The following is a 12642-nucleotide window of genomic DNA, read 5'->3' on the forward strand; positions in this document are numbered from 1 at the left end:
GGGGGGGGCGCGGGGCCGGGCACAGCCCAGGCGCCCCGTTCCGCCCTGGGCGGCTCCCCGGGCCCTCGGGCGAGGGCTGCTCCCCGGAAAGGCCGGGCGTCGTGTGCCCCCCCGCCCCCCTTCAGGGCCCCCGGCCGGGACGGCGGGCGCCCCTTCAGCGCTGCGTCTGCTTCGGCTGGCCTGCGGCTCGGGGGCTCTGTCGCCGCTGGGGGCACGGAGCAGCACCGCGCTGCTCGTGGGGGGGGCGCTCGCTCCGGATCGTCCGCCTTGGGCTGCGCTCCTGCTGCGCACCTGCCGGAAGGAAGGCGGGTGGGGGCGGGAACGAAGCGGGCAGGCAGAGGTGGGCAGCAGGCCCCCCCCTCCCGGCGCACCAGCGCCCTCCGTGCGGCGCGTGCAGCAGGGGGCGGCTGGAGGGGCCAGCCAGGCACGGAGGGCCGAGGTCCCACACGCCGCGCTCGCTCGCTCCCGCAGGCACAACGACAACAAGACCTTCCTGGTGTGGGTCAACGAGGAGGACCACCTGCGCGTCATCTCCATGCAGAAGGGCGGCAACATGAAGGAGGTCTTCCGCCGCTTCTGCGTGGGGCTGCAGAAGGTGGGCAGCCAGCCCCGGAGAGCCGCGCGGAGGGGAGCAGGCGCCCAGGGCAGTGGCCTGTGGGGGCCCGGCCCCCGGGGCAAGCCGGGGCGGCAGCATGGAGGGCCCCCCCAGCAGGCTGGCATATGGCCTCTCGCAGAGCGCAGGGCAGCCGGTGGCTCAGGGACCGGGCCGGGCCGGGCCAGGCCAGGAGGGTCCTGTGTGGGCCGCGGGGGCCCCAGGCCGGAGTGGCCCACACACCTGCCCTTGGGGCAGCGCCCCAACTGAGCCCCACGGCCAGGTGGGGCTTCCCGCTCTCATCTCGCCCCTCTCCCTGGAAGATCGAGGAGATCTTCAAGCAGGCCGGCCACCCCTTCAGCTGGAACGAGCACTTGGGCTACATCCTGACCTGCCCGTCCAACCTGGGCACCGGTCTGCGCGGGGGGGTCCATGTCAAGCTGCCCCACCTCAGCAAGCACGCCAAGTTCGAGGAGATCCTCACACGCCTCCGCCTGCAGAAGCGCGGCACAGGTGAGCAGGGGGTGGGGGGGCAGCCGCTCTTTCCCTGCTCCTCCCAGGCGATCTGGATGTCCAAATGAGCGAGCAGGAAGGAGGCGGTTGGCACAGCCTGAGCAGAAGCGTCCAGGCCCCCCACCCCACGCATAGACCCCCGGGGGGGCTGGGGGGGCTCCTGTCTTCACAAAGAGAGCCGCTAGACCCATTACCTCAGGCAGCGGCACGGTAGGAAAGCAGCTCCCACTTCCGGCCTTGACACAAGCCCCACGAGCTATTCTGGGGGTGTCCTTTCCAGTCCCTGCCCTTGTGAGAAACCAGCCGTCCGGGCAGACGGGCCTCTGCCGCCGCCCAGGGAACCCCCTGGCTGATGGGGGGGCCAAAATCGCATCAACAGACGCGCATCGTGCGCCAGCAGAGCCGTCGAGCGCGTGGGCACAGGCACCGCTTCCACTTCCCCAGGCTTGTGCCGTAGCACAGCCGGCCTGTCCCCTGGGTGGCGAGCAGGTGCAGAGCCCCCCACGCATTGCCGGAGGGGCAGCTGACCGAGGTCCCCCCCCCCGCACAGGCGGCGTGGACACCGAGGCCGTGGGCGCCGTGTTCGACATCTCCAATGCCGACCGCCTGGGCTCCTCCGAGGTGCAGCAGGTGCAGCTGGTGGTTGACGGCGTGAAACTCATGGTGGAGATGGAGAAGAGGCTGGAGAAGGGCCAGGCCATCGACGACATGGTCCCGGCCCAGAAGTGAGGGGCTCCCCAGCCTGGATCGGGGCTCGGACTCCTGGAGGGTGACCCCAACCCTGCCCCTTCGAGCAGCAGCCTCCCGCTGTCCTCCTCTCTCCGGCTCAGGAGAGGCGGGGGCCCAGCGGGCAGCTGCCCCCTCAGCTGGCTGGGAAGCTCCCGTCACCGGAGCCTCCGTGGAAGCAGTTAATAAAGCTGACGAAGGGCCCAGAGCCTAGCTCCTCAAGGGCGTCTCTCCTGTTTCTTGGGGTCTCCGGGCTTCTGCCGGTCGGGGTGGGGGAGGCAGAAGGGGCACTCGCTGCACCTTGAGGGAGTGGGGACCAGGCTGCCTGCTGGGGGGCAAAGGCCTGCCCCTTCGCTTGTGGCCTTCTGTCCGGCCAGCCCCCCATCCACGGGGACCTTCCACCACTGCATCGCAGCAGCTTGGCCTCACGGATTCTGAACTTGCCCCCAAAATCTGGAAGATGTGGGGCAGGAGGAGGGAGGGCGAGAACAGATCGGCTAGGAAGCGCTGAGGTGTGCTGAGCCCTCTGGGACCCCCCTTGGCTTTTAAGCATTTACTCCTTTTGTCTCTGTGCCCCCAGCCCCAAACATGCCGGTTTGCCCCCAAAATTGCTTTCCTCCGTTCACGCGCTCCCGCTCTTCCCGGGCTGGCAGGCCGTTCCGGGCAGACGGGAATCCCTTCCCGTGCAGGCGAGAGAAAGGAGGGATCCCGTGGCACAGGCGGGGGAACCTGCAGGGCTGAGGCCGCCGAGAAAGAAGGCAGGCCCCCGACGGGCAGGCGGGCTGCCCGGGGAGCCACAGGCCGTGGGTCTGGCCAGGGAGCGCAGAGGCGGGCAGCAGTCTGCACCCCACACCTCCTTTGCGCAGAGCAGCTGTTCCCGACAGCACAGCCTCTGTGCGTGTGCAGAATGCCTCGCCCACACACCTCCCGCCGGCTCACAAAGGGTGAAGAGCCGGTAGCCTCTCCACTGGGAACTCCGAGGCCTTTCCGAGCCGTGCCTTGCTTGGCGCCCACAGTCGCTCTGCCCACGTGCAGAGTGGGCACAGAAGCATCCACTGAGGCGCCAGAGGCTTTCTACGTTTATTACGGGTTTGGTACAGACCGCAGCACCGGGGCTGGAATAACTTGCATTCGTCCCGAGGCGACAGGGCTGGCTCGTTAATATCTCTACCCAAGGATACAGGGGCTACCCGGACTATTATTTACAGGGGAGTCTGTACAGATGTGGGGGGAAAGAGGCGAGTTCTGCAGGGTGGGGAGGGGTGCGGAGAACAGCCGGGGGAACCAGTGTATAGCGCGGGGCGAGGGTGGGAGTGGTGGGGAAGGGGACAAGGGAGGAAACCGCTCGATTTTCCCCGTAAGAGCTGCCCGTGTTGCATGGCTGCTACCAGCCGGCTGCGGCAGATCCCCGGGCGCTCCACCTGGGCCCCAGGCCGGAGCAGGGCCGCCCGAGCCCCAGCTCACCCAGCTGCCGTTCCACCCTCTGAGACCAGACCCCCGTCCTCAGCCCTGGTGGCCAGCCGCAAGACCCCCCGAGCCACTCACTCCCCCTTGCCAGCCCGGGGGGTGGGGGCCGCACGAGGCAGGGACGGCCCCAACGCGCGAGGCGCAGCACGCGTCCCCCGTCGCCAGCCGGGCGGCAACCGGGCCGCGTCCCTGAGCCCTTGACCCGGCCCCTGGGAGGGCCAGCCTCCCCCGGAGCGCGGCCTCAGCACCGGGACCCTCTCGGCCCCACGCCGCGGGTGCCTGGAGGCAGCGAGGGGCCGGCCCACCGCCCCGGGCCCTGCTGCTCTGTGGGGGCGGTGAATGCGGGGCAGCCCTGCCCCCAGGGCGGGTGGGAGCCGCGGTGGCCCTGCTCTCGCGGCAGAAACGCGGGCCCCCGGCCGTGGGGAGGCACCTGGCCTTGGCCGGGGAGGGCCTGGCGCCACCAGTGCCCGCTCTGCCCAGGGAAGGGCCACGTCCGGGCCAGCTGGCTCTGAGCGGGACTAGCCCACTTGCCGGCGGCTACTCTGAGCGTGGCTGTGGGGGGGGGGTCGGGCTCCCCCCTTGGTGCTGCTCTTCACTCTCTGCTGATTTTGAGCACTCCACTCGGCACGCGGAGCCAAAATCAGTCGGAGCGAAAGCCACGGGGCCCGCCTGCACCCTGCCCACAAGGCCGGGGCCTCCAAGCGCAGGTGGGATGCAGGCCGATCCCGGTCGAAAGCAGAGCCGGATGCACCGCAGGATTTAAGGGGGGCTTGATGGGGCCCCCGGGCCGACTCCTCCCCGCCCAGCAGCCCTCGTCGAGGGGAGAGACGCAGCCCGGGCCCCCAAGCACTGGGACTGCCCCTTCGGCTCCCGGTCTGTGTGGAATGGAGGACAAGTAGGCCAGCGATCGGGGGGGGGGGGTCTGGAGAACCACGCTGGGTCACTGCCCCCCTCCCCCTCTGACACGCTCCTGCCACCGTCCCCGGCCTCCTCCCTGCATGGCTTGGGCTGGCGGCCTTCTGCCCCACCCCCATGTCCTGCCGCAAGCTGGAGCTTTGCCGGGGTGGGTGGCTGGCCGGGGCACCCCCTCCCCAAGACTCAACCCCCTCCCACGAGCCCCGTGCACAGCGCAGCGGGGGGGCCCCCCAGAGCAGCTTCTCGCCCCACTGGGCAGCAGGATGAAGCCCCGGAGAACTCCGGGCCTCCAGGCACCGGGGGCAGGTCCTGGCCCCGTCCTGTCCGCCCATCTGGGGTCAGTCCCTGCAGAGGGCCGGGGCCGCGCCCACCCCTAGAGCTGCAGCTGGTCGGAGATCTTGGCCACCAGGCTGCGGAAGGCCAGGGAGGTGCCGGCCTGGCGCCGGAAGAGCACACCGTGGAGCCCGCCGAGCCGCTGCAGCCGGCACACCTCCACCTCGAAGCAGCAGGAGAGCTCGCTGGCGCTCTGCTCGTGCGTGCAGGTCAGGACAAAGGGCTCTGTCTGGCGGCAGCAGCAGTCGGCAGAGTCCGTGGCCTGGCGGAGGGCGGCCAGGATGGCTTCGGCGGAGCGGGCGCTGGTGAGCTTCACATTCCAGGTAAATCGGAGCAACCGGGGTTCTGCTTCCTTTTGATTCCAAGGTAAATTGCAACTGCGGGCAAGCGGGGAGAGAAGCATCTGCGTGCCTGGCCGGTCAGCGCAAGCCCCCCAGCCGAATCCGCCACCCCTGTGTGCCCCGCGCTGAAGAGGCTCTTAGAGAGCACGGAGCAAAGCCGGGAAGCGGGGAGGCCGCCCTTCCGGGGGGAGCGACCCCCACGCGACCCCCTTCCGAGCGTCTAGCACTGCTTGTGTGGAGCGCCCTGCTGTTTGCCCACAAGAGCAATTCTGCTCCCGAATAAATTCTGCAAAGCCAGCCCTGCCCCCCCCCCCCTCACCCCCTGGCACGGCTGCCCAAGGAGCAGGAAAGGCCATGAGCCGCGCTGCCGTGCCCAAGGCCACGCGAGATGGCCACACGCTCGCGAGCCACACGGCAGAGGATGCAGCGGCCAAAAGCCTTCGCCAGAAGAATTAAAAGCGCTGCGGAATTCGGCAGCCGACGCTCTGCTCCGCGGCTTTCCGGCACTTCTGGGGAATCGCACCGGGGACATGCGGGCCCGAAGCCGAGCGCGTCCCACCGGGGCCGAGGTGGGCCAGGCCAGCTGGCAAAGGAGACCGACACGCACCTTGTGAGCGCAGGTCCCCTGATTCTCTCAGGTTCGTCTGCGACCCTGCAAGAGAGAGAGCGGGAGAGGGATGAAGGCAAGGCGGGCCGGGGCAGGGGGCCAGCCTGGAGCTGCTGGGAGGGCCTCTCGCCTGGGCCCGGAGGGGGCAGGGCGCCCGGCTTCACTGCAGGTCTCACGGTGGACGGACACCCCCAGTGCTCCGTGGGGAGCCCGTCTCGAGTTCCCGCACCAAGCCCTTCCCAAGGAGTCTCCCGGCGGTGGGCTGTGCAGGGGGTGTCCCATAGATGGATGCCACTCGGTGCCCAGAAGCCGGGGCTCAGAGAGGGGGAGCGCGGCAGAGGGAGGCGTGCCGCCCCTGCTCCGCTGCACTGCACCTGCTGCTTCGGCTGCCGGCGTGGGGGCGCGTCCACGGCACGCCTGGCCTCAGCCGGACCAGGAGGCAGTCGGCTTCGCGCTTCCGGGCTCGCCGCAGAGGCCCACAGGAGCCTGGCCCCAGAGGCAGGGCGGCTGCCAAGGCCCACGGCGGGCTGGCCGCACAGACCCTTGCCCACCGGCCCCGGGAGCCCCCCGCGTGCTGCTGCCCCGCTCGACCCACTCCCAACTGCAGGGCGCGTGTGGGGCTCCGGGGAACCAGCGCCCACGCGGCTGGCCCAGCGCCACTCCTGGCGTGGCGCTGGTCCAGCCCGGCTCGGGGCCCCTGGGGGGCAGGCGGGGCTTAGCCAGACCCAGCACGGAAGGAAGCAGGCGCTTCTGAGGGTGCGCGCCCCGTGCCTTCCCTCAGCCGGGCCCTGCCCTGTGGGGGGCCGCTGGGAGGGCGTCCGCTGAAGGCCGGCGGGTTGGCGGCCTGCCACGGCCCGGGCTGGGAGGCCAAGCGCGGGCACGCACGTGCCGCCACGGGTGGGCCACGCGGGGTCCCTAGGCAAGCGAAACAGGAGGAGCAGCTTTCCCAGAGGGAGAGAGAGAGGGAGAGAGAATGGGGGGGGCGGGATAAAGCGGGGGGGCGGGCGGGGGGACCGGCTGGCCAGCCTCTCAGCAAAGAGAAAAGGGAAAGCAGCTAGACTTACTGATCTTAGATCCTTGAGGCATTGCGGCACCTGAGACGCACCTGTTAGAATTCTGCCGCTTGGAGGGGTCAAGAGTGACCCTGAAAACAGAGAAAAGCCAGAGTGAAGCAGGTGCGGAGGAGGAGGAGGCGGAGGAGGAGGAGGAGGAGGGAAGCCGGTGTTAGTCAGGAGAAGCCTCTTGACGGGCAAACCTGCCCCGTGGCTGAGCAGTCCAGACTGGTGGTTCGTGGCAGCGGCACCCAAATTTGGCGAGGGCCATGGGTGGCCATGCGCCTTCGCTTCCAGGGCCTCGCCCCACACAAGTGCAGGGCCCATGTGGGGGCGGCACGGGGCCAGCAGCCTCTTCCGGGTCCAGCTGTGGGGCTTCCGCACCCGCCTCTCCCTGGAACAGCCGCCCTGCATCTGCGCGCCGCTGGGGGAGCCCCCCGGCCAAGCTGCCATCTGTGCCGCCCCGTCCCCTCCCGGCCGGAATCTCCCCGGCTCCTTTGCACGTAACACAAAAGCGCCGGACCGTGAGGAGCCAGCAAAGCACCCCAGAGTCCTCCCGTGCGGGTTCCCCACTTGTGGGCCCGGCCCGTTTCGCCGCTCCCTGTTTGCCGCTCTGGCAGGACCCGCAAAGATCAGCTGCCCCGGATCGGCCTTCCCAAGCTGCCCCGGGGTGCGTTTCCGCATCGTCTCTCCCCCGGGAAGAGGAATGGACACCGGGCAATCGCAAGACCTTTGGCGTCAATCCAGGAAGCGAGTAAAAGCTGAAAGGCACTCCGGCAGGGCCGGGCCGCGGGCGCACCTGGGCCGGCACCGTCTGCCCGGACCGGCAGCAACAGCCCCGTGGTGTCACTGGGCCGGCTTCCTCCCAGGGGTTCAGCAAAGCTCCTCCCATCAGGCCGACTTTTGCTGAAAGGATTCCCAGTGACAGGCGTTCCCGAAGGCTCAAGGCCATGGGAAGGGGCAGGTCCGGACAGCCGCGCGCCGCATTCTCTGGCTGTGGTGCCTCCTCCGAGACCCCCCCCTTGGAACCTCCCCCCCTCCCCGCATCACCACCAGCCTTGCTGCCACGTCCACTCGGATGCCACGTCGCCATCTCAAGCGGGAGGCGTCCGGGGCGCCCGCCTCGCCTTCCCCCTTCCCTTTGTGTGCTCCTGTCGGCCAGCAAGGTCCCAGCCGGCCTGTGGCACGCTCCGGCTCTCCCTCCGTCCCCGCACGTCGCGAGCGGAGCCGGCTAGAGCCGGGGGTCAGACTAGACGGCCCGGGAGGCCCCTTCTGCCTCGCTCTGCTTCCATGCACTCAGTGCTCAGCCACGCCACCTCGCCACAAGGGCCCTCCCAGCATCCCACGGCCGGCCATGCGGGATGCCAGCTGGGGGAAGGCGGCCCTCCCCTCCTGCCCCATGGCCAAAACTCTGGCCCTGCCCCACGCGCCCCTCGCGCCCCGCACCGCCACCTTCAGCCTGGTCCTGCTCCGGCCTCCTCCCCTCCGCCTGCCACCCCGCAGCTGAAACCCGGCACGCGCTTGCGGCTCTGGCCTCCAGCGCCTTCCTCGGGGCCCTGGCCGGTTCCGGCTGGCTCCAGGCCCAGGCACGCTCCGTCCTCGCCTTCGGAGCACCCCACAGCCTCGCCCGCCCCCTGCCCTCCAGCTCCCGCGCCCCCGCCACCACCTGCTGAAGGCCGCCCCCTGCCCCAGCGCCTGGGCACTGCCACGGCACCCCTTCACGGGAGCCGGCTCTTGGTCCGTCCCCCGGCTCTGCCACGGGGCCAGGGGGGGAAGGCCGCGCGGCTGCCCTGGGACAGCGGCGTGTTCGACGCGGCCGCTGCAACGGGGGAAGACGTGGAGTGTTTGGGCACGCCGGTCGCCTTCTCTGAGGAAGGGGCGCTGGGGGCTCGCCTCCCACTCTCCGAACAAGGCAGAGCTGCGGTGGGTCTGGCGGGCTGGGCAGAGGCCGGGGCACCGACTCGGGACGGTCACCCCGCATCGCCCAGAATCCTCAGAGGCGACCGGGGGCAAGCCCTTCCGGACTCTTCCTGCACGACCATATTCCAACGCAGCAAGTGAAGCAGCGGGCCCGGCGCCCTCCATGCCAGTGGGGCGTGCCGGGAGCTGCCCCCCAGAGCGCCAGGGGGGCCGGCCGGGCACAGCGGCAGCAAAGCAAGTCGCGCAGCCGTGCTGCAGGCCCAGCAGAGGAGAGCAGAGAAGCAGCCCCCGTTCCGGGAACTGGGAACGGACAAGACGCAGACCCTTTCCTTCATTTGCGGGCTGCGGGGAGGACAGGAGAGGAGAGGAGAGGAGAGGAGAGGAGAGGAGAGGAGCAGCCCCCTGCCCGCCCCGCAGGCTCTCCTGCGTCTTCCCTGCCGCGCACCCCCCGCAGCGCCCTCACCTCCGCGTGAGTTTCGACGTGAGCTTGCTGAAGAGGTTGGAGGTGGCCCGGCTGCGGCTCTGCGGCAGGGGGGTGGCTTCGTGGGAGAGCGTGGGCGAGGTGGGCGGCCCGTTCTGCACGCCGGTCCCTCGCCGGTCCCGCACCTGGCCCCCGTGGAAGGTGCTGCGGATGTTGGTGCCCCGGGAGAGCCGGGCGCGGTCTGAGGAGCCGGACGAGGTGGCGATGCTGTGGCTGGAGGGGGAGGCTGGGGGCGCCCGGCTGGTGACGGAGCTGCGGGGGGACGTTGGAAAGAGCAGGCTGTGAGGGGGAGAAGGAAGCAAGGAAGCAAGGAAGCAAGGAAGGAAGCCAGCCGCCTGCCCACTCGGCCTCCTCCGGGGAAGGCCAGGAATGCACAGAGCACGCCTCTCCTTCTCCAGCCTCTGGGAAAACGGCTCCCGGTGGGCCAGGGAAGCGCACAATTCCCAGGCAGACGGGAACAGAGAAATATTTGGCTTCCACTTCCTCCCCCTTCAGCCCCACCGCTGCATCTGGAGAGTCATCCAAGAGGGTCTCCACGGCGATGGAGAGACCCCCCCCCCACCCCAAGCAAGAAGCCCTGACCTGGGGCCGACCCCCGAGGCTGCTCCGGGAAGCGCTTCCCTCAGGCCTCTCGTGAAGCAGGAATGGACCCTGGCCCAAGGCGAGGGTCTCCTCTCCCGCGGGCTGCGGAGGCACAGCTGGGCGGTCCGGGAGAGGCGGGCGGGGCAAGGCCAGACCCCCACCCCACCCCACCCCACGCCCACCTGTTCTCCTTCCCGTTCTGGAGCAGCGAGTGGCGGTCCCCGCCGGGCCGGTCTGTGCACACGTACGTGTTCCTCCGGGTCATCATGCTCGAAGGGATGTTATTCTGTGGCGGGAGGAAGAACGAGGCGGATTCCCCTCAGCGCTGGCTAGCACGGCCAAGGATCGTGGGGGGCGCAGCCCCACAGCGCTGGAGTGCAGCGGAACACGGCCCGATGCCCGGCCGTGGTGCATGGCACACGCAACCGCTGCCGCACACTGCCGGCCGGCTCTTTTTAGCAGCAGAACTAGAGTCTCCACCAAGGATCCAATCAGCCCAACGGACCCCCAGGCCGGCCGGCGCGTCAGCCCAGCCCTGCGGAACCTGCTCCCGGAACAGGCCAACAGCCAAGTGCCCCCTCCCTCCAGCCACTCCCCCCACAGCTGCTGTGACCCCCCCCCCGGCCGAAGGAGCAGGCGCTAGCCCAGCCGGGGGAAATGCCCTGATCCCGGGGCCCCCGAGGCCCATCAGCACAGGCACGCCTTTGCACGGGCTCTGCTCCCCGCGGCTGGCCTCCCACTGGTCAGGAGGCGGCTCGGCCCCCCAGTCGAGGGGGGCCACCAAACCGCCACGGTGCGCAGCCCCCGGGCCCCTCTGCCCGCCCCGGGAGGAAACACAGAAACAGTGCGAGTCAGAAGGGGCCGCCCGGGCCGCCCGGGCTGACCTCCGGGAGGAGGGCCGGCCCCGCTCACCGTGTTCACCGCGCTGTCCTTGCGCCGGTCGGGAATCTCGGATTTGTTGGGGTTGTTGGCGCTGCTCACCATGGGGCTGGAGGGCGGGATGCCGCGGCCGCTGCTGACCACGCTGCAGCTGGCCTTGCGGGACGGCATCCGCTCCTCCTTCAGCTCGCCGTCCCCGGTGCTGGTGGGGCTGCGCTTGGGGTGCACGGGCACCGCGGACGGGCCGCCTGGATGCGGAGAGGGGGAAGGCACGGAGCGTGAGCCTGGCGTGGCGCGGCGGGGGGTGGTTGGCCGCTGGCCGGCCGGCGGGGACCCCGGGCCACCGGCCGGCGGCGAGAGCCACGGATGCCGTGGGGAGCCTCCCCGCGAGGGCCAGGGGCACTCACAGAAGTCGCTGTGCCGCCGCTGCCGGTGGTAGGTGGAGGCGCTGCGGGGACCCTTGCTGTGCGTGGAGGACTTGCTGCTGCCGCTGGAGGCCTCGCTGGGCGCCCGCGCCCGGGCCAGGGAGAGGCTGCTGCCCGTGCGGGACTCGCCCCCTTCCGCCTGCTGAGAGAAGCAAGGCTGCTGTGCCGGGAAGGGGCCGCGAGGTCCGGCCGCCCTCCGACCCGGCGGGCCACACGGGAGCCAGCGAGGCAGCCTGTGGGCCTGCGCTGGGACGCGGGCAGCCCTCCGGGGGCCGCCCGAGCTCCCTCACTCCGGGGAGAGGCCAGCTGCCGCCCGGCCATGGCCCTCGGATCCCCCCGAGGGCCCGGCCCCGCCCCACGGCTTGGGGCCCCGCCACCCCGCGCCCGCCCGTGCCCTGCGGCCCTCACCTCATTTTTCCTGCCCAGCAGGAGGTACGTGGCTGTGACCTCGTTGTACTTCTGGCAGGCCAGGGCATCCTTGATCTCTTCCCGGGTGTAGCCCATGCCCACCATCACTTCTGGGGGGGGGGTGAAGGCACAGCAGGAGCAGGTCAGGGCGGGGCAGATCCGGGGCTCCCCAAAGGCCCACCCCCACGCACCCCCTTCCTGAGCCGACAAGCACACCCGGACCCCGAAGGCCACGCGGGGATGCCGAGGGCACCCCGGCTGACGCTGGCCGGGCCTCTGCTCCTCTCCGGCCGGGAGAGGAGCCAGAAAACTGCCGGGGGGGGCACCCCTGCTCTGCGCTCAGGGTCCCTGAAAGCACCAGCTGGGGGGACGTCTCCGACTCCCTACTGGCTGCTCGGGAAGGCGGCCCACCTCTGAGGAGGGCCGGGGGGCCGGAGGGCCCTGACATCTCCAGGTTGCGCAGTGGGGACCGGCCCGCCTTGGAAGGGGCGCGAAGGGGCGTGCAGCCGCCCCCCCCCCGCACTCACCAATGCGCTTCGCGTCCGCAAAGTCCTCTTCCGGCTCCTTGTACGGCTTCAGCTCGTCCCCCTCGTACCCAATATTGATCCATTTGTCCTTCATGATTTGCTAGGGAGGGGCAGACGGAGGAGCCCGTCAAGGGGGCTGCCTGGGCCCAGCGGGGAAGCCCCTTCCCCGACCCCTCTGAGCCCGGGGCAAGAGGGGCACTCGGCGCGTGCTCGAGGGAGGCCCCGGGCAGCCCGCGTCAAGCTGCCTCCGCGAAGCAACCCTGCCGCGGCTTTTGCTGGGGGGGACGAGGGGAGGCACTGGCTCGGCTGGGTTTCCCGTGGGAGGCCCACAGAGCGACACGGGAAGGAGCAGGCGCGCCACGTGGGGACGCGGGGCCTGCATGCTGCCTCCCAGCGTGCCGTGTAATTATCCTTGAGTCGATTAGGCTAATTACAGTCTTCCGGGGAGGGGGGGAGCCAGTGGGCAGAGTCGGATCCCACGGAGACATTAGCTAATCAGAGCCCCGCGCCTCCGGGTGGGGAGGCGGGCCTCCCCCTTCGGTAGCCGGGAGCCAGCTGGGCTCCTCGGCGAGCAGCCCCTCCCGCAGCCCGGGGGAAGTGGGGCGCCTGCCCGGCCGGCGCAGCGCACACGGAGGAGCTGCCCCACCACCTGAGGGCCGGGGCCACCCTCCCCGGCCGGGCCCCCGGCGGCCGCCCCTCCCGGGACCGGCCTGGCCCTGCAGCGCCGCCTCGCCCTCCGGCCCTCACCTCCAGCGTGCAGCGCTTGGTGGGGTTCAGCACCAGGAAGCGCCGCAGGATGTTCTCGCAGTCCGTGGACATGTAGAAGGGGACGCGGTACTTCCCACGCAGCACCCGCTCGCGCAGCTCCTGCGGT

General features: G+C 70.6%; 2 protein-coding genes across 3 annotated transcripts in view; one reads left to right on the top strand and one right to left on the bottom strand.

Annotated features, from left to right (window-relative positions):
• CKM (creatine kinase, M-type) overlaps nucleotides 1-2053 on the top strand; it is a 7153-nt gene extending 5100 nt beyond the window's left edge. The window contains exons 5-7 of the mRNA XM_044435455.1: nucleotides 126-595; nucleotides 916-1105; nucleotides 1656-2053. Of these exons, the coding sequence (XP_044291390.1) occupies nucleotides 126-595; nucleotides 916-1105; nucleotides 1656-1834 (839 nt within the window). The 3' untranslated portion in view covers nucleotides 1835-2053. The remainder of the gene's footprint in view (nucleotides 1-125; nucleotides 596-915; nucleotides 1106-1655) is intronic.
• A 2379-nt stretch (nucleotides 2054-4432) lies between these two features.
• MARK4 (microtubule affinity regulating kinase 4) overlaps nucleotides 4433-12642 on the bottom strand; it is a 25487-nt gene continuing 17277 nt past the window's right edge. Inside the window, exons 9-17 of one of the 2 annotated variants that reach the window (XM_044435526.1) lie at nucleotides 12516-12635; nucleotides 11769-11868; nucleotides 11242-11351; nucleotides 10816-10972; nucleotides 10442-10656; nucleotides 9712-9815; nucleotides 8930-9199; nucleotides 5495-5539; nucleotides 4433-4923 (exon numbers count right to left, since the gene is read on the bottom strand). In XM_044435526.1, coding sequence (XP_044291461.1) covers nucleotides 4587-4923; nucleotides 5495-5539; nucleotides 8930-9199; nucleotides 9712-9815; nucleotides 10442-10656; nucleotides 10816-10972; nucleotides 11242-11351; nucleotides 11769-11868; nucleotides 12516-12635 — 1458 coding nt within the window. In that variant the 3' untranslated portion in view covers nucleotides 4433-4586. Of the gene's footprint in view, nucleotides 4924-5494; nucleotides 5540-8929; nucleotides 9200-9711; nucleotides 9816-10441; nucleotides 10657-10815; nucleotides 10976-11241; nucleotides 11352-11768; nucleotides 11869-12515; nucleotides 12636-12642 lie in introns of both variants that reach the window. The other variant, XM_044435525.1, reaches the window with a different exon arrangement.

Source organism: Varanus komodoensis, unplaced genomic scaffold (genome assembly GCF_004798865.1).
Source record: "Varanus komodoensis strain SLA01 unplaced genomic scaffold, ASM479886v1 scaffold29_3, whole genome shotgun sequence".
Classification (NCBI taxonomy): Eukaryota; Metazoa; Chordata; class Lepidosauria; order Squamata; family Varanidae; genus Varanus; species Varanus komodoensis.